The 20,815-nt window shown below is 40.4% G+C and overlaps 1 protein-coding gene across 3 annotated transcripts in view; it reads right to left on the bottom strand.

Moving 5' to 3' along the window:
* The window catches only part of LOC143829087 (DNA-binding protein SATB2-like), a 190,061-nt gene that overhangs the window by 143,977 nt on the left and 25,269 nt on the right, over positions 1-20,815 (bottom strand). For all 3 annotated transcript variants that reach the window (XM_077319393.1, XM_077319394.1, XM_077319392.1), the window contains exon 3: positions 16,128-16,304. In XM_077319393.1, the coding sequence (XP_077175508.1) occupies positions 16,128-16,304 (177 nt within the window). The remainder of the gene's footprint in view (positions 1-16,127; positions 16,305-20,815) is intronic.

Here is a 20,815-nt window from a genome sequence, read left to right as displayed (position 1 = left end):
AGGATGCTCAAAGTGGCTTACAGTCGCCTTCCCATTCCTCTCCCCACAACAGACACCTTGTGAGGTGGGTGAGGCTGAGAGAGCCATGATATCACTGCTCGGTCAGAAGAGTTTTATCAGTGCCGTGGCGAGCCCAAGGTCACCCAGCTGGCTGCGTGTGGGGGAGTGCAGAATCGAACCCAGCATGCCAGATTAGAAGTCCGCACTCCTAACCACTACACCAAACTGGCTCTCTTCGTCCTGAAGCATTTTACAGGAATAGTAGCGACTGGCTCAAAGGTTCCCTCTTTAGCACCCTGAGGACCAAGTTAAGTCTCCAAGTTGGGAATCTGTGCACTGTAGGTGTTGCCTTGGCTGCAGCTCCTTTCAAGAACTTTACTATATGTGGGTGTCTGGACAACTGGAAACCAACATGGCCACCAGGTTGAACTGCCCATTTATCAGAAGCTTTCTGGTGTGCTTGGCTGCCACTTGGCACTTGTTTGTGCACAGCTGTTTTCCTTTACTCTTTCTAGGCTTTCTTCACCTTGGTTAGAGCAGCCCTGCTTGGGGCAGCACTCACCAGGCCCATTGCCTCTTAATCTGGGCCCCGCAGAGAGCCTCCAGAACTTCTTCTGAGAGGAAGCCATCATCCCTCAGGAAGAAAACCGTTGTTGAGTAACTGCAATGCTTGGCAAGAAAAATGGTCACTGCAAGTCATCGATGTGGTTTCTGGTCCATCTGAGGCTTCCAATACCTCCTTCCCTCAAGCAGGCACATCAGGAGCACTCTGATGCTAGACTGAAGGGGACAGTAAAGGTAAGTTCATTCAAAGGGGGTGGCAGGACTGGGACAGAAGCAAGACTGAAAGGGAAATTTAGAAAAAATTAAGCAGTAAAGCTTTAGCTAGCTGCTCTACCTGTGAGACAGGAGAAAGACTGGGGAGAGAGATGTAGCTTGCATGACAAGAACAGAAAAGAAGGTGTTTCTTTTACTCCTGCCTCCCTGAGTAGCCAATGAGAAAACCGAGGATTCAAATGTCCTCCAATCCAGGGAGAGGAGCAACTCTTCCCATGCCATATTCTGACTTATTAGAATAGAGTGTCAGCACTACAGAGAGGGAGCCAAAGAATCAAAATAAATCAGTTATTTAATAGCCTAGGAGGACAGACTTGAACTAAATCATACAGGCACAACTTATTACAATAACACAAATAAATGACTTGGAGGGGGGGAGGCCTGGAAAGCTTTCCCATGTTTTATACAGTCTATTTGTCACTTTTTCCTCTAAAGAGTACTTTCACTTGTAGAGTAAAATGCCATTTTCAGAAAATTGAGCACCTATGTGCCAAAGCATGTGGGTTAATTAAAAAACAAGTTCCAAATTATTAAATATTTTAAAATAAATACTTTAAATTGTGGGATACCAATCCCCAGGTTTAGTTGATACATGCAGGCTCCTAAGTTTAAGAGCAGAAAAAAAATAAATTTAACTACACAGTGTACCACTTCATCTCAAAAAAGAATCCAAAAAAGAATGTCTCCTTACATAATTAAGACCTCTATTCAAGCTGAAGGAATTTGTGACCCTGAGAAGTGAGACCCTATGAGAGAGAAGTGTACAAGACTATCACAGATTTTGCTGCTCTTAAAATTCCCACTGACGGCATGGGATCTTTCACTGCAATGTTAAGTATTCTCCCACCAACAAATGAACTAAATTTCTATTGGATTTATTAAATGCTTTACTCCCACATGTTGTGTATCTGCATCAGTCTTGAACCTACTGACTGTGTATTTGTAACCTCAGTCTAAAATGACTATTCTATTCCACGTCTGCAGCACAGGAAAGAGTATGATAAATGTCCACTATGCCAGCATCTACCAGGCAGATCAAGGTCCTTCCATTGAAGAATCCCAAGACATTCTTGCATATGACCTTCTGCTGAACTGTCAATCAAAATTCTGCATGTTTGTCAGGGCTGACTCCATTGACCGGATAATGCTGGGTCTTTTAATTTTGTATTTCATGTTTCCCTTGATCTGTGCAACAGCATTTGATACTGAAACTGTGGGTAGCTATTATCTATTTTATACAGTTCTGAAAACACCTAATTCTGCCACTGTTAAATATCAACCTAAACAATTATTCTGTGGTGCACTTAACCTTGCATTACAAATGCAGTTGATTGTTCTACCTAAGCTCCTTAAACTATTATCCAATTAATTACTCTAGAAAAATAACTCTACTGGCAAAATCCAGTATTTCATGTGGACAGATGGTCCTGAATGAAGGATAGCTATCACGCTTAACCAGCAAACCTGAGATTCTTGTTTTAGTGCTCTAGTAAGCATGAGAATCAAGGGTTACCAGTTTGGGCTTGGGAAATATCTAAAGATTTGGGGATGGAGCTAGGGACGAGTGGAGTCTGGGAGGGTGAAGGAGCTCAGTGGGGATGAGAGGCCATAGTGTTTGCTCTCTGAAGCTGCCATTTCCCCCAAGGGTTCCGGAGATCAGCTGCAATTCAGGGAGAACTCCAGAAGCCACCTGGAGGTTGGCAACCCTGCAGCCAGCCCTCGCAACAGACATTAGAGAAGCCTTGTAACTACAAATCCTGTTCATTCAATTTAATTTCCCGGGTCACAATCTAGATTGAGAGAGAGCAGGTGTATATACAGTCCACATACACAGTGTTTGCATATCAAGACTCTGCCAAACAGAGTCTAAACCAACTAAACCAACAACTAATAATGGCCCAGAACGAAGTTTCAGCCCAGTGGCACTTTCAAGACCAACAAAGTTTAATTCTGAGCACACTTCTTAACGTTCCTCGATAGCTTCAGAACAACACGGTTCCCCACATGGTTCCCCACCTGAATCTATAGTAACAGCCTAAATATACATCCCAACTAAATTATAGTAAACATCGACACATAGGTCACTTTATAAAGGGCGCAATCGCTCCAAATCATGTCGCAATGTGTGCAGAACCAGAAATAGAAAAATTTTGAGAAAGTTTGAAGCGGGGTGGGGAGAACGGGACAGAAATTTGCAGGGAAAATCTGGACAATATGCATCATTTCTATTGAACTAAAGTGTGTGCCGGTATTTCAACATAAAATATACATTTTATAACACGGCAAAGCACTATACTATTTATTTGCTTTATTTATATACCACCTTTCTCAATAGGAACCCAAAACAGTTTACATTGTTTCACATCTCTTTTGTTTTATTTATTTATATTTTACAATATTTGTATAAATTATTATATATAATATAAACATGTTTATATGTTTATAGAATATTTCTATTACAAAATTGTATGTATATTTATGTATAATTTATATATAATATCAATATTATAGTTTATTTTATCCTCACAGGAGCCCTGCAGGGTAGGTTAGCCTGAGAATGGGCAACTGGCACAGCTTCTTGACTACCTGGCATATTTATGGAATTTGAAAGTACTAATTATTTTTTTATTTCTATAAGGAAAGGAAAAAATGTAAGTATATCCAATACCCCATGTTACTGTAGCACACGCATCTTTCATTTTTGCCACCTGAGAAGTAGCAATATAATAAAGTTTGAATGTCGAAAACAAATTCTGCAGTAAATAAAAGAAAATGGTTATTTGGATAGAAACTCTCTTATAGAGTCACAGCAGATTAAACTATCAGCATGCTTACATTGGCAGAGTTTAAATATGCAAAGAGGTAAAATAAAATTGTTTTATTATGAAGAGAAACAAACTTTGTACAGAAAAAGGAGAGCATAACCTAACTGTTGTTCTGTTTTCACTCAGTCTGTTCATCTGCTACTCTGGAGTCAAACAGGGAGGAAGTATGTTCAAAGGAACAGGAAGCTTCCAAATCAACCAATCAGAACCTAGTTGTAGACTATTTGAAAATATCAGGAAGTTCCAAAACACATCTCCTCCAATGGCCCCTGTAGGTTATTCTCCATGTGCTTTTGAAACATGCACACTACAGATCATGCAAATTCCAACAGTTTGGATAATAAACCAAAACTCTGGAACTTTGAAAACACTGACCTCATTTAACAAATATATTATAGCACATTGATTTCAAAATTATTACAGTTTAACAAAAAATCTTGAAAGTACTGTATATGTCTACAATACAAAAGTCACCTCTCAAGGGACCTAAAATGTCCTGATTATTTCCAATGAAAAAATTGAGACATTTCTCAAACTTTTTCATGCTGTACATTTTGGGAAGAGTGAAATGCTGTTGTAAGACAAGGCAACTATCGTCTCGCTCAGCTAGAATATTTCATTGGGTTGCTGTTTTTTCAGTGTTCTCTGAATTTTCTAGTTATTCTACAGGAAAAAATGAAAATAAATTTTTAAAAAGGAAAATGTAGAAAAAATACTCCCCCCCATTTTTCCATTTCCCCCCTCTATGCATGCATTGCTTTAATTAAGAGTTTTACATTTCAACAGCTTCTTCTAAATAGTGCTGAATATGCAACAGCTTATTGGTCCACTTAAACTGTACTACTTACAACAATTGTACTAGACTCATAGTAACATATAAAAGGATTTCAAACACTAACATTTGGCAATTGTTAATTAGCAGTTTTTCAAGCCCTAAAAAGATTCTCTCCATCACTCAGTTTTTGACTTGGCAAACCCTTTTGCCCAGAAGTTGGTTCCAGCCAAAAATTGATCAAAATACAGTTTTCCCTCAGTATTCTCCAAACAACAATTTCACAGAATTCACAAACAGTGCTGAAAAGGCTTAGAATTACAACACCGTCTGTTAACAACCGCTGAGCTAAGCAACATTTTCTGCATGCAGAACTCACTGTGAAACCAGTATCTACTGGTCAGTCTAGTAAAAAAGAGACAAAGCAGCAAGTAAATAACAAAAATGAGATATGGAAGCCATTTAACTAAGACTCACTTTACTAAGACACACAAATTCCCTATCAACCTCATATCTACAAACTATTTATTCTAAAATATTTGGTATTAATACATAGAAATAACAAACAAGACACCTGTACCAGATAAATAAAACAGGAATGGGGTGGTGGGAGGAGTTGGGACATTGTTTAACTGCCAATCAGGTAGGATATCCCACCCCTGACTGCATCCCCCTCCTTCCATGCAGAAGAAGTGCTAGCCTGCAGTAAACTAGGCAACCGGCTGGGAGGGAAGGAAGAGGGCCTGGGACTGCAGTCCTGTGGAAGGGGAAGGAGGGAGGGAGCCCCAGCAGCATTCACCCTCACCCCAAGTAGCCCCGACCCTGTCAGGCTTCAGCAGGACTGCCGGAGGGGAGGAGAAGAAGGAGCGAGCCACTCCCAGCCAGTGCTCCTGTCACCCAAGCAGCCCCAGCCACAGCCTCCCCCCTAGGGTGGGGGAGAAGGAGACCCTGCCAGCACTCTCCCCACCCCAGGCAGGCCTGCTGAGGCCTCAATAGGATGCAGTGGGCCTTTTGGGGGCAGAAGGGAGGGAGTCCCTGATAGTGCTCCCCCCCTCACCTTGGACAGGCCCACCATGGCCTCTCCAGGCCTCAATGGGCCTGCCCGGCAGGGAAAGGAGGGAGTCCTTCCATTACCACCCCCCTGCCCTAAAAAGGCCTGCCACAGCCTCTCCAGGCCACAGTGGACCTGGCCGGGAGGGTGGAGGGAAGGTTCGCACCCACTTCATTTTTAATTTCAATGGGCTTTTTTGCTAGTAATGAAATAATGCATGTATTTCCACAAAAGTTACCCCAACAGTGACTAATTCATCGTCTATGAATAACTGTAGCTTTGTGCAAGTTGAGTGACATCCATATACATTAAGAGAATGATGATGTTTTTATAGTTTACCTCTTATTTGTAATTTTAAAAACCCAAATTCCAACACAACACATGCAAATAATTCCTGCGAAGTCAAGCAATCAGCATTTCTCTACTGTAGTCAGGCAGAATAACCAAGCATGAAAAACACACTAAGGAAAGACAAGTAAACATAAAAGCAATTTGGGTTCTTTTTGCCAGTCAATGGCAATGGCACTCTCTGCCTAAGGATAACGTACCATTACATAGGAAAGCCCCTATAGTCAAATATCATGCTAATGACTGCTACCAATTAAGTTACAGAACAAATTTGAAATTGGGAGCCCCAAGAATTACAATTAAATATGTTGGCCCCTAGTTAGACAACAATATGTTTAAAATTATTCTGAAGTCCTTGGAGGATGAAAGGTATATATGCTAAATAAAAAAAATAAGATGTGCTGTCAAGAAACATAGAAGCTGAACAATGTTCTGACACCCTTTGACATTAGAGAATAGCAGAATTTTCTTAATATTATCCAGATAGCTATTCCAAAGCAGTATTAGAACAAGACTCTGAGCTTTGGTGTCTAATTTTAAATAAATAAATACATTTGGCACTTGGTAGGAAATAGCATGAAGAGTTTATTGCAACAATATGGTGCAATTTCTGCACAAAGAATGTGCTTGGTAACTTTTATGGTAGGCTTTTTATTTTATGCACTGGTGTTTTCTATTGTTTTCACCATGTGTTGCTGTTGGGTGTATTTTTCCCTTCTTCATGTCCACTCATTTTCACTTTGCAGGTGCACAGGGCTTTTTCTTTTTTTTCCTACTGCATGGATTGGGTTTCTTCAGTAAATCCGTTTTCCATTTATGATAACTCTGATTTTCTGGATCCTATTCAGAACCTGGATCTCATCCAGAATCCAAAAGAATTTTAACTAGGCATTCTTCAAATAACTTGTCAACTGGGATGACATAGCTCCAGACAAGAATATTACTGAATCCAAGGTCACATCTTCTGTGAAGGAGGCTGCTTTCAAAATTGTTGACTCAAAACAGCTGACTCCTTCTCTGAGACATCTATGGGATTCAGGAAGTTCGAGTATCTTATTTGTACAAATGATAGCCGCACTGGACAATGGAAGCAGTGAAGCTGCTTTAATTACAACAGCCCCATAAGCCTTCTGCAGTGCAAAGTCTGTTTTCTTTTTTTAATCTAAGCTAACACAAATGGAGCCTTGACCATCCTCTGACAATCGACCAAGGGACTGCAGTGCTGTAATGGGAGTATCCACCAATGGAACCTGCAAGAACTCATTATCAAATGATATTAAAGCATGTAACTTTTTAATAAACCCTGGATACTTCTTGCTAGGGGATTTTCCCACTCTGGTTTTATGTATTGTTCTTTGTTCTTATGTAAACCGCCCTGAGCCTCCAGGGAGGGCGGCATATAAATATAATCAATTAATTAATTAATTAATTAAGAATTGTTTTTCAAAAAGCTCTGAAAATAGAAAGGTTCTTACACTGGTCTCTGTTCTGGGAAAAATTATTTGTTTCTTCTGGGTTTAGTCATTTGGTTAAGTTCTGCATGATCTCTTTTCTTTAGAGCTCTTTCAGTTCTAAGGCAGTGTGGGTCTTTGGACAGGAGGCACTGTTAGTCCTCAACTTTAAAAAACCTAGATTCAAATGGGTAGCCGTGTTGGTCTGAAGTAGCACAATAAAATCAGAGTCCAGTAGCACCTTTAAGACCAATAAAGAATAAATCTTTGTTGGTCTTAAAGGTGCTACCGGACTCTGATTCTTAAAAACCTATTTGTCTGTTTAGGTATTTCAGTGCTGTCTTGGTTATCTGATAGAAAGTCTCCTTCCTCATTATTGTTAGATTCAGTACTAGAGAAAGAATCTGTATCCCAGTCTAATACATTTATTTATTTATTTATTTATTTATTTATTTGTTTGTTTATTTATTTGTTTGTTTGTTTGTTTATTTATTTATTTATTTATTTATTTATTTATTTGATTTATATCCCGCCACTCTCCACGGACTCATAGTGGGTTGCCTACGTCCCCTTTTTCTATAACCAGATTCCTTCAAGGCTGCTTTAGTGGGCCAGCATGCATCCCTCTCCCATGATCTGTATCTCCCTGATCTTTCAGCTCTAGGAGGGGAGGAATCCCTGGGTTTTGGTTTCCTTCAATCACTACCCCACTGTGGCATTAGTTCTGGATTTCCTTCCTCAAGGTTTGTCTAATCATAGAAATGAATTTGGGAGGAAGTTGAAAGACTTTGGATTTTGTACATTATCCATCACCTGGGTGCTGGCGCTGCTGCCATCAGATAAAATTGACCACCGGTTTCCCTGCGTATCTGCTGAAAAATGCTGTGTGGTCAGAACACAGCCAGGTTCCATAGATTAGTTAGGCCTGCAGTGTACCAACCTCCTTGAGATGTTTGGGGCTATACTAAGGTGACCAGATTTTAACATTGGTAAGGAGGGACACCATTGACCATGGGGGGGGGGGGGTTCTAGATGTAAAATTTTACATGTCCTCCCTTGTTTGTCAAGAAATTCAGGCCGTCTGAGGGCCCCAGAGCAATCTACACTAAGTGGCTTTTTTGTGTGTTGGCCACTGCCACCAAGGAGAAGCAACTATGAACCTTGCCAGTTGTTCCAGGAGTCTTGCTTATAGAAGGATCAGCTTGCCCCTCCAAAAGGAGTCTGTCATCCTTTTGTGCCATAATTTGGAGTGGCCAACTGGTCTGGCTCTACATTGTTCTATATCAAGGCATAATGACTATCATAGTTTCTGAGGCTTATCAGTTACCCTTTGCCATTCAGGACATCAGGGGGAAGGTTTAGGACAAAGGATTTAGAGGCGGGAGAAAAGATAAGTTAGAAAAATAAGTGGTGAACCCAGAATCAGCATATGTCCTAGATAGAACCCAGCCAAGTGTCTCTAGAAAGCTCAATACCTCTCAAGGACCTACCTTACATGTTTGTTGTAACTACTGCAGCAAAGATATATATTAGAAAAGCTCCACTGATTAGAAAAGCTCCACTTTCTAGTGAGGGAAGGCCAAAAGAACAGCACTGGAAAAGGATCATGCCTCAGCACACTGCACCCCCCCCCAAAGGGTCTCAGCCAAAGCCAGCATACAGAATTGGGTCAGACTGGACAATCTTAAGTGGAAAGGTAGCCCCTGCAGGCGCTTGGCCCACCAGGAATCTTCCCAGTTGCCTAAGTCGCCAAACCACCCCTGCTTCTACTCTTTTTTAACAGAGCACAAAGGAAACAGCCCTCCCTTACCAGAAACAATAGAGATAAACCACCTCTGATCATGAAGGTTCCATTTATTCAACAAGGCAGATAGTACTTGAGACACCTACCCTTGAATTTTCCTTTTTAAAAGCTTATGATATAAATGCTAAAACTAAAAATGCACATTTACATGACTGAATTTCTAACACTAAGTCCATTTTTTAAAGACCTTTAAAATTTTTGTAGAAAGGATGCAATAGGGCAGTTTGAGAATTTTTGTCTTCAGCAATAGGTTCAAAGATTAGAAAAAATCCAGGCAAGGAGTTGCAGGTGAGCAATGATGTGGGGAGGATTAAGATGAAGAGTAGGTTCGTATATGCCACTTTTCCCTACCCAAAAGAGTCTCAAAGCGGCTTACAGTCACCTTCCCTTTCCTCTCCCCACAACAGACACCCTGTGAGGGAGGTGAGGCTGAGAGAGCCCTGATATTATTGCTCGGACAGAACAGCATTATCAGTGCTGTGGTGAGCCCAAGGCCACCCAGCTGGCTGCATGTGGGGGAGTTTAGAATTGAACCCGGCTCGACAGATTAAAAGTCCGCACTCCTAACCACTGCACCAAGCTGGCTCTATGCTAATCACTTTAGGCAAAAACATAAGAAAAACTAGCAAAGCTTCTCCTGTTGTGTCAAATGTGTAGCTTTGCTTGCTCTCACTGACTGCCAACTATTGAAAGTCCTCCTTGTGTGATCACTTCTAAACAGCAGACCTGTACACATCTTGCTTACAGACTTCTAATAATCATAATGCCTTAGAGGCTTAGACAATGCATATACCAAATGTAAACTGTTACGCACTATGGAAGAACACTAGAAATTTTGATACTTCCATGAGTGACTCATTGAGAGGATTCATATTTCATTTGATATGGCCCACGTCTGCTTAGTTAACAGGAAACTGATAGTTTATTTTTTATCTTCCATGCCCTATACCAACAATCAGGCTGCACAAAAATATTTTAACCTTTTAACAGCCCAACATAAATATTTGTTCAATACTAAGCATTGATTTTATTCCTCTTCCAAGACCAAATCCCTAGTAGTTATAGCTATCATCACTTTGGTAAGCGGACGGAAAATTTTTTATCTTATTTTGATCACATTCAGTCTCTCACTATGTGCTCTTTTGTGAGTCAACTTTACTATATTTTGCTCCATAAGGAAAACCAAGAAGAATGGGAAAGCTGTAATCAGTTACTGCAATATATAAATATAATAAATAACAGCTAGATAAATAACTAGATAACTAGGTATGTTATTTGTTAGGTTGTTCCATGTATCCCCCTGCGACGTTATATGTAAACCACCCAGAGCTGTATGGAAGAGCGGTATAAAAATCGAGTGAGTGAGTGAGTGAGTGAGTGAGTGAGTGAGTGAGTGAGTGAGTGAGTGAGTGAGTGAATGAATGAAGATAAGGGCTGTAAATTCAGTGGTAAACTTTGAATGAGGAAGGACCAGCTCCTGTCATCAGTTAAAAGGGTTTCAAGCAGGAGCTGATCTATCAGTAATAACTTAAATTGAATATGAATAAGGTTCAGTTATAATTACTTAGTCTAATTTTCTTGATATATTCATTAGAGGGGCAGGGAGGATACATTTCTGGAATCCTAGTTCAGGCCTGGAATCTCAGTGGTTTAGTTATATTAGTGAACTGTGTTTTTTTTTTAAACCAGGAAGTTTTAAATTCTTCTATGTTCCAGCCTGTAGAGTTCCTAACAGACCTTGGCTTGTTGTTGTGTTTTTGAATGCAACTGATATAATCTAATAGACCTTATACAGATAGTTTATCATAACTGTCAGGAAATGGATTCAGGTAGGTAGTTGCGTTGGTCTGAAGCAACAGAACATAGCTTGAGTCCAGCGACACCTTTAAGACGAACAAAGTGTTATTCAAGGTATAAGCTTGTGTTCATGTGTGTGCATGCACACACGAAATGGAAATGGCTATTCTTCTTTATCATTTAATTATTTCCCTTCCATTCCTCATATAACCAGCTCATCCTGTGCATTAACTCCTGAGCTTTCATTCTCCTGACTGCACTTCCTGTACATGAACCCTAGAGATACGGTTGACACAGTCACCAGCTGGCTGCCAGTAGAAATCCTTGTACTGTGATGGCAGCTTTTTGCCACAGTAACATTTTGTAAAATCTGGACAGCTAATCAAAATTTATGCTGGGCATGAATTTTGAGGCTGAGAGGGCCCTGATATCACTGCTCAGTCAGAACAGCTTTATCAGTGCTGTGGTGAGCCCAAGGTCACCCAGCTGGCTGCATGTGGGGGAGTGTGGAATCAAACCCGGCTCGCTAGATTATAAGTCCATGCTCCTAACCATTACCCCAAGCTGGAAGGTTCCCTCCTGTTTTTCAAGGCCACAATATTGGCAGACAAAAAAAAATGAACAGTGCTAAAGAGTACTCCCAAAAACATTTAGAAGATAGCGGGTCTTTAAACACTATTGTCTACACCCAACATTACATAAATCTGATGAGATTTTAGAAAATGGATTCTGCCCTTCCCAATAAATTACCAATCCTTGTAAAAGTACTCTTTGATCCCTCACTCAAACATTTTATCTACGTCTTCTACCCCATGTCTCAGTCTACAAAACATGTTATACAGCGTATATCGGATCGTCTGATAGCATGCAGTGCAAGAAAGAAAGAAATCATGCATTCAGAGCATGCTTCGGTATTTATGCAGTATCTACTGTGTAAGCCTCAGAGATTTACAGAGTGTCATTTTTAAAAGGCTTTTATTATCAATGTCGGTGCTGATTAAGCCTGACAACAGTTTCTTTCACATTTAAGTATGATATTATATGTGATTCTTCCCCCCAGCACAAGAGAATAGGTAGGAAAAATGAATCAAACGAAAGACACCAGAAATCTAATGAATCCTGGGTATGAAACCTCTCTTATGCACACTATATGCAAGGGTACAATATATGTGTATATGGCCAAGAGTATATAGTAGAATTCAAGAGCCTCTTGTGGTGCAAAGTGGTAAGGCAGCAAACATGCAGTCTGAAAGCTCTGCCCTTGAGGCTGGGAGTTCAATCCCAGCAGCCGGCTCAAGCTTGACTCAGCCTTCCATCCTTCTGAGGTCAGTAAAATGAGTAAAATGAGCTTGCTGGGGGGTAAACGGTAATGACTGGGGAAGGCACTGGCAAACCACCCCGTACTGAGTCTGCCATGAAAACGCTGGAGGGTGTCACCCCAAGGGTCAGACATGACTCGGTGCTTGCACAGGGGATACCTTTATCTTTACCTTTATATAGTAGAATTAGTTAAAGTGTGGCGCATCTAAGAGAGCAAAGGGTAGTCTAGTTATGCCACTCTAGTTTTTGTTCCTGAAAATACTGGAACAGATCCGCCCTTATTCTCTGCTTTCACTGGGAATTAATTTGAGCATCTTCGTTTGAAATTCTTAAAATGTAATTCTCTCTTTCATGGGTCAAAGCAACTTACAATCTCCTTACTTTTCCTTCTCCCCACAACAGGCACCTTGCGAAGTAGGTGGGGCTCAGAGAGTTCTGAGAGTACTGTGACTGGCCAAAGATGATCCAACAGTCTTCATGTGGAGGAGAAGGAGGAATCAAACCTGGTTCTCCAGGTTAGAGTCCATCCCTCTTACCCACAACTCCAGGCTGCCTATCAGGAGAACTAATACAGAGTGTCTTTCTAAAGTAGACTCTGCTGATGTTATTGCTAAACATGAACATACCCTATATACTCGCATATAAGCCTAGTTTTTCAGCACCTTTTTCACACTGAAAAAAACCTCAACAGCTTATATACAGTAATTGAAATAAAAGCCTGCTCCAGCCAATCATTGCTCTGGCAGCTTGTAGGACTGTTGGTTTGACTGAGGGACTCTGATCTTTTTTTCCCTTTTGCCTTCACTTCTTCCTCTTCTTAATCAGTTCTTCAAAACTATTCTTTTGGTTTCTGTGGGTGAAAAGCGGGGTATAGAAACCAGAAGCTATTCAATCCTCTTGACTTTTCTGTATTCGTTGGTGGGGTGGGAGGTTGGATGGGAGAGCCTGTGAGGATGGGGCATTTCCCACCCTTGGCTTATATAAGAGTCAATAAGTTTGCCCAGATTTTGGGGTAAAATTGGGTGCCTTGTCTTATATGCGGGTTGGCTTATATGCGAGTATATATTGTATATGTAACTTCAACAGACTCTAGATCACAGCTGATTCAGGGCTTCAGGCAGATACTAAATAATGTTCCTCACAGCTTCAGAGTGCATTTGCCTAGGATTGTTTGTTTAAAAGTGACCATATAACAAAAACAATGGGACACTGAGGTTGTCCCATAAAAGGGAGAATGTAAGTTGCTTTGAGACTCCTTCAGGTAGGAAAAAATGAGTATATAAACCAATTCTTCTTATCACCTCAGGAAAGATGTGATTGGAATTTACTTTTAGACCAAAATCTCAATAACAAGGAAAGTTAGCACACCAATAGCAATTTGGGGGGCTGAAGCTAATGTATCTGCAAGAACAAACACTGCATTTGCAGTCATTTAGACCAGGGGTAGACCAGGAGCGCGGCTGCCGGGGGCTCCCGGGGAGTGGTGATTTTTGCACCTGTTTTGTAGCTCTAGATGTTTCAAAAATCAAGTTCTGCGCAGGCACAAAGACCACAAAGGGGTAAAAATGTGTATAAACTCACAGCCGTTAGCGATTGACTGAAGTGGGTAATACTCAGTATCACATATACATTTTTAAAACTCACACAAGGGTAGGTTTTTATAGTATCAAGTATCTAATTCCCAGAGATTATGATAAATGTGCCTCCTTCTCCTCCTCCCCCCTCCAAATGCCTAACCTATTAGCTCCTACACAATCATCTACTTAGACAGCAAGACAGAAATAGATTATTTGAGTCAGGCTTCTCTGGAGCCTCCATATGTTTTCCCCAAGTAAAATGCTTGGACAAAATTAAGTTCACTAAATGCCGCTGCTTGCCTCCATCATATGCCCTTCCTTGGGATCTCCTTCCCTTTGACGACACCAAGAATGCCGCTTTGCTTGCTTCATTCAGAAGGTTGCATTCCCATACTAGTTCACAACATGCTGACCGATTGTGTTAACCAAGATGGATGGCACTGACAAGGCGGAAACAAGTTCCCCATTAGAGAAAACAGTGGGATGCAGCGACCTTTATAGTTAAAGCAAAATGTCCCTAAAAAGGCATGAAGTGGCTCTTTAAAACACTCCCCCCCCCCTTTTTTAAATATGTTTGCTAACCTAGTGCAATGTTACTGAGCACTATTGTGGGCATGCTCATTTTCCCCTCTCACTAATAATGGAAGTAAATTCTCTCACAAAGCTGCCAAAGAATATGAATCACCATCTCACAGCAATTTTCAAACGCCTATTTTCCGGGGTGGCTGAATGCTGTTTACAGAAAAACTCAGATACAACTAAAAGACCTGGATGTTTTTAAAGGCAATCAGAAGTTCAGTGAAATCTAGAATACAATTTAAAAAACAATCACAGTCAAGAGTCCAAGATCACCTGTGCACAGTAAAGCATAAGGTAAAGGACTAAAGGTATAGGCATCTCCTGTGCAAGCACCGGGTCATGTCTGACCCTTCGGGTGACACCCTCCAGTGTTTTCTTGGCAGACTCAATACAGGGTGGTTTGCCATTCCCTTCCCCAGTCATTACCATTTTACCCCCTGGCAAGCTGGGGACTCATTTTACCGACCTCAGAAGGATGGAAGGACAAGTCAACCTGTCGAACTCCCAGTCTCATGGTCAGAGCTTCAGACAGCATGTTGGCTGCTTTACCACTCTGCGCCACAAGAGCAGAGTGGTAAAAAGCATAGTAAAGCAGAAATGCAACTGTCAAAAAGCCTACCTGCACAGCCACCCATCGAGTCAGGAATCTGATACAAGCCCAGCTAAAACTACCTGGTTCTTTTTACACGGAAGGAGCAAAAAAGCAAGAAGTGGCCTGTGCAAATTTAATCCAAGCCTCACTTCCTAGGTGGGGCAGCAGCAGTTCTTCCAGAATTACTGCTGTTCTCCAGACCACAGAGAACAGTTCCTCTGTAGAAAATGGCTGCTTTGGAGGGTGGAGCCCATGACATCACAGCCCTGCTGAGTTCCCTTTGTGAGCTCCACCCTCAAAAATTTCCTAAATCAGTTGGAAGCACAATCCACACCTAAAAAGTGTGACACAGAAGTCCTGCCCATTGAATTGAAGAATACATCAGTCCATGGCTGTTAAAATTCATTTCATTTATGAAAAACACCTGAGATGACACATCTTTCCAGACCAAGCAGATTGTAAGGTATCTAATACAATCCAACTTTCAGTTTTCTATTTGTATATATATTTAATTGAACATGCACTGAATATGCTTAAGGTAAGCCCATGTATTTAACATTAACAGCAGCCCAATCTTTATAAGCAAGTATTAGCACAATTAACTGTCATTTCTTTGCAGCAGTCTTCATTGCTTAAAATCAGATTTTTCTCCAAGTTCAAATGCTCCAAGCTGCCACAGGAATTTTTCTTTAATAATCCATCTCTCTACTTAAGAGAAACTATTACTTTTAAAATATCCTGCGCAACAAAATGGGACTCTCTCAGAATTATCAATTCACTGGTTAACCAAAATCCCTTCCATCGGTGTGACACTCCATTACAGAAACAAATTAATGATGCTGCACAGACGTTTTTAGATTTACCATAAACATCTGCTAGCGTATTGTAGCATTAAAACAAGCATGCAGTCTAATATACTCCAGTTAAAAAATTCAGACATTCTGTATTGTTCATTTCTGAGCCAGGAGTTTGGAGTTATGCAGCAAAACATACATGAGCTACAGAAGACAAGAGACCAAATTATTCAAATTCACCATGACTTTTCCCATGATCCCTTGATCAAACGGTCTTCTTCACTTGTTATTAGCTTCCTTGTTTGCATTTACAACAGGCTCAGAGTTCATGAAAGATTAACATATGCTTGCAACCCAACAATCACATTTTTGCATAGTACCTTGTGCCTGAGCTGCAGAACTGTGAGAATATCCAAGAGCCAACAACGCAGTCTCCACCAGTTGACTAAAAAGCACATCTTTCCGAACCAGAACGAACTCCGCATGTTCTTCTCGGTTATCATATTCAAGGGAATTGTCCAGCTGCTCCACCACACAAAAAACAGGAATCATCAAACCTGGAGGGAGAGAGAGTTAGAATCCACAATTAGAGACCTTAAGGACATAAGACAAACCCTGATGAGGCAGACCACAGGCCAGCAGCCTCTGGACCAGCCAGCCAGATATGCTTTTAGGAAGCTCCTAAGCAAGGCAGGAAGGCCAGTGCCCACCATGTCACCCAGCAATGGACATTCCGCGTCATTATACGAAGACTCCATTTAGCTACCCTGCCTGATCCCCCCGATCAACCAACGGCTCGTGAATTTGGCTGACTTTTTTTGAAGCAACTTGACTATCCCTCATCTCATCTTAGGGACTATTACATTCTGTAAATTAAATGAACAGTTTGAAATAATACTTTCTTAACTTTGTTGCAACAAAGGGAAAATAAAACGCCTTCTGCAACAAATTGTTATTAATAATGGTCTTGACAAGGAAGTTGTCGTAAGAGAAGTATATCATATATCATTATAAAATAAGCAGATACAGTGCAATCTATACCAGACTGTTCTAACCACTGAAATAAAATGGAAGTCCAGTGGCCTTTTAAGGACCAATAACAAAGCTTAAATTTGAATCAATGTTAGTCTTTGAATGACACTTTTCAATATGGTGGCAGGGTGGGCCACTCTAAGATGACACAAGGTATTAAGAAGAACTATCTCTATCAGTTTGGACAAGCAAGCAGATCCATTTTCAACTCATAGTGATTATTGCTTCAGGTGGATAGCCATGCTTGCCTACACTAAAAGAGTATGATTCAATTCCAGTAGTACCTCAAAAACCAATATTTCCAGTACATAAGCTTTCAATATTCAAAGGGAGCTCTCAGAAGCTTTTACATTCTGGAAATTTTTGTTGAAGATGCTAGTGGACTAAAATCTCGATATAGTGAGGGTAGCTACTAACATTTCTTCACCCTTACAATTCCATACAAAAATATAAAAATCGTTCAGCGGTTTTAACTCAATTGTCCCTTCCGTGCTACCTACAATTTGTCAGATCCAAGGCTCTCAAAAAGAATCAGAGAACACAAAAAGGCACTTGCAGCTAAAATGTCTTATGAGAGTTGCACTGAAGGGCTGCACTTGAACCAGTCAGACAACTGCCTCACAGAAATGGGGAATGAGAATTTTCCAATAAACAAACTGAGGAGCCCAAATTACTGGTAAATACGGATTCTCAACTGCTGCCACTGCTCCCTCGTGGAGAATGTTAGTTCTAGTATCCTACTGTTTTCTTTACTGCACTAGTATCCTATTTTCTTCCATTTTACTTTCTCCCCTTTCTTCACAGACCATGCGTTCACACTTTACAATGCTTGAGTACACATACTCCACTTTGTGTTTGTTTTCTAAAATTCCCAAAGCCGGCAAGGCCTGGTTTCCTCTTACCATAATGTACTAACGTAGATGTAACACTAACCATCTGCAGGGTTAGAATACAAGAAAGTCTCCCATCTGGGAGCAGCAAACCATGACTTAGGGAGACACTCCTGATGCTCAAACAGTGCGATTTTTATTTTTGCTTTCACGGTTTTCTGTTTTTCCTGACGCCCTTTGTCAACACTGTGGGGACTATGCAATCATCACTAAACAAGGCAGATAAAATCACAACCTCCGTGAACATTATAAAGCTATCTACATTGTGGGTAAGCTGCGATTCTTGCTCCAGGAAACACGACTATTGTATGTGTTTTCCTGTAGAGGTAATAAATGTACTGTTCTCTACAATTCTGCAGAGGTAATAAATGCTCTATTCTTACGGTTGCACATGAGCGTACATTAGGCCTCCATCATCAGATGCCCCGATAATTTTTAATTGCTTTTCCTATATTGGCAGTAAGTTCCCCTTTTCATATTTGACAATATTCACATGGCTTAAGACAAACAATATCCCGCCTGTAGTGAGACTTAGCTCTCAGCTTCAAGACTACCCCTGCCACCTTGTTAGCTGACAATACTGGTGGACACACTGAGGACTAGACAAACTGGCCGAAGAAAGCATCAATTTCTCAACATGGCTCCTCCTTTGGAACGGTGAGGCCCTTTTAATACCTTGGTGTAGTAGTTAAGAGTGTAGTTGTTAATAGTGTGGACTTCCAGTCTGGCGAGCAGGGTTTGATTCCCCGCTCCCCCACATGCAACCACCTGGATGGCCTTGGGCTCGCCACAGTACTGATAGAGCTGTTCTGATGGAGAAGTAATATCAGGGCTCTCTGAGACTCACCTCCCTCAGAGGGTGTCTGTTGTGGGGAGAGGAAAGGGAAGGAGAATGTAAGCCACTTGGAGACTCCTTCGGGTAGAGAAAAGTGGCATATAAGAACCAACTTCTATCTGAATACACTTAAAGAAGAACAAGCAGTCAGCATTCTTGAACTATCACTGTTCCATATTTGTGTTCTCATTTTCAGCCCGTAAATAATCAGACACTTCCTGCTTATCTTAATGCATTGTGAAAGTCACTGGAGCACAGTGGGGAAATAATTAATGCATTGCTTGTCCAGTCAAGCTATTTCCATATAAACTTTACATTCTATGCTCTATCTCCAAACCAGAACTTGTTCAATTATAATATCACAATATTAAAAGTGGCCAAGTAAAATTGATACTGGGGCTCACTGGCAAGGCACTAAGAAAGATCACAACTGCAGATTTCTGGAGGGAATATCTCACGCTACAACCATCTGCTCTTCTGCAAGCGAAACCCACCAAAATTATTAAAAATTAAGAACAAATAGTAGCTCAAAACCCCAAAGAAATCAGATCGTACATAGTTACTCCCACCATCACAAACACAAAAAGCTAGGGGAAAGTAAAAAAAAAATCTGAGAAAACAAGTTTTTCAAATTAGAAAGAAGTTTATTTTACCTCGAATGTATTATAGTAAACATTTAAATCACTGCCACAGAAGAAGCCATTAGAGCGAGGGGAGGCACAAAGCAGGAAAGTCTCCCATCATGCCTCAGTTCCACTAAGCCCAAGAATCCTCGTAAGTCCAGATGCCATTTCTAAGGCCAGAAATAGGAGAGGGACATGCAAAAGTCGCTGCCCAGCACTTTTCATTTCCATCAAGAACCTCTCTTCTGGTCAAGGCTTTTTTTTTTTTTAACTTAACCTTGGCATTTATGTGTTGGATTTTACGTGTTCCCAGCTGCTTTAAGTGCAAATGTTATTAACAATTAATTGCAGTTTGCATTTTTATTAAAATATACTTACACTATCATTATTCACGCAGAGTGATCCTAAAGGGGATTTGATCCAGTCTCTCACAAAAAAAAATACAGAATCCAGGCATGATCGGATCATACCCAGAAATCAGGCAAAGGCTATACATGATTCAACAACAGGAAAAACTGCTCCAAATGTAGAAAACAAATGTGCCAGCAACATGACAGTGCTAAGCTTCAATGGTAAAGGACACAATTTATTCATACAACCTGCATAAGGTGATCAGATTTTAACATTGGTAAAGCGGGACACAATTGACCGGGGGTTTCTTGATTAAAAATTTGGTCTATATGGAGCAACAAAAAGTTTCATAGAACACAAAAAATAGTATTGTAATATATATATATTTTAATTTTAACGTAAGTACAATTTGCCAGGTACCCCCAGATGTCCCCCCAGATGTCCCTCCCTCCGGTCACCTTAACTGAGAATGGTTTTTCTTAAACTTGCACCTGCCTCCCCAGAAAGGGGAAAAATACAGAAATATAGATATTTCTACATACTTCAATGAGTAAAAAAAACAATCCCAGGGTTGAAAATATTCATTCTACTGATTATGTAGGGAGTATATTTTTGCATTTTAGCAGCAGTGGGACCTTTTGAAAATAAACCATTTCATAAAATCTCAGGGTTCTACACCCATGCTTTAGAATAAGCCTCAGTGAATTTGGTGGGATCTAAATCTAAGTAAATCTGCATTGGATTGGACAGTAAGACAACTTTACTCTTTTTTCCTTTCTTCCACAAAATGCTGATGTAGCGGATAAAGCTGCTAGAACCCACTGTCTTTAATGTTATCCCTATTCACATGGCCTTTGAAAGTTCACCGAAAATACTGCCTCTCATTCTGGAATGTAGGGCAGGATTATTCATATTTAACTCCTAACCTGAAATCTTAAATTTCTGCTACATTCCAGAACCCCAAAACATTCTCAGTTAATGTGCAAATGATCTTTTCCAGCACTCAATTCCTAAACTTTAGTCCAGAATCCCAGACTATAGAAATATAGTAACGTGAGTTAAGATTTGTCATTTCAGACACTCTGAGGGCATTAGCTACACATTTCCAACCTGATTTTCAAGATGTATTCCTTATATATGATTATACCTGACAAAGTATAAACTGCTAGCAGGAATTGAGGTAGGGCCTATCCAAAAACAAAGCAAATGTTAATTGTTTGATCTGTTACAAGGTTTGAATTGAAAAAAAATTACTTTTATTTATCTATTCACTTACTATCCAATCCTGGAACAATGCTTTATATCAACACAATGCAAACTTTATTCCAATTCTACAA

Source organism: Paroedura picta, chromosome 2 (assembly GCF_049243985.1).
Source record: "Paroedura picta isolate Pp20150507F chromosome 2, Ppicta_v3.0, whole genome shotgun sequence".
Lineage (NCBI taxonomy): Eukaryota > Metazoa > Chordata > Lepidosauria > Squamata > Gekkonidae > Paroedura > Paroedura picta.
The sequence above is the reverse complement of the archived record's forward strand: the minus strand, read 5'-3'. Positions and strand labels throughout refer to the sequence as shown.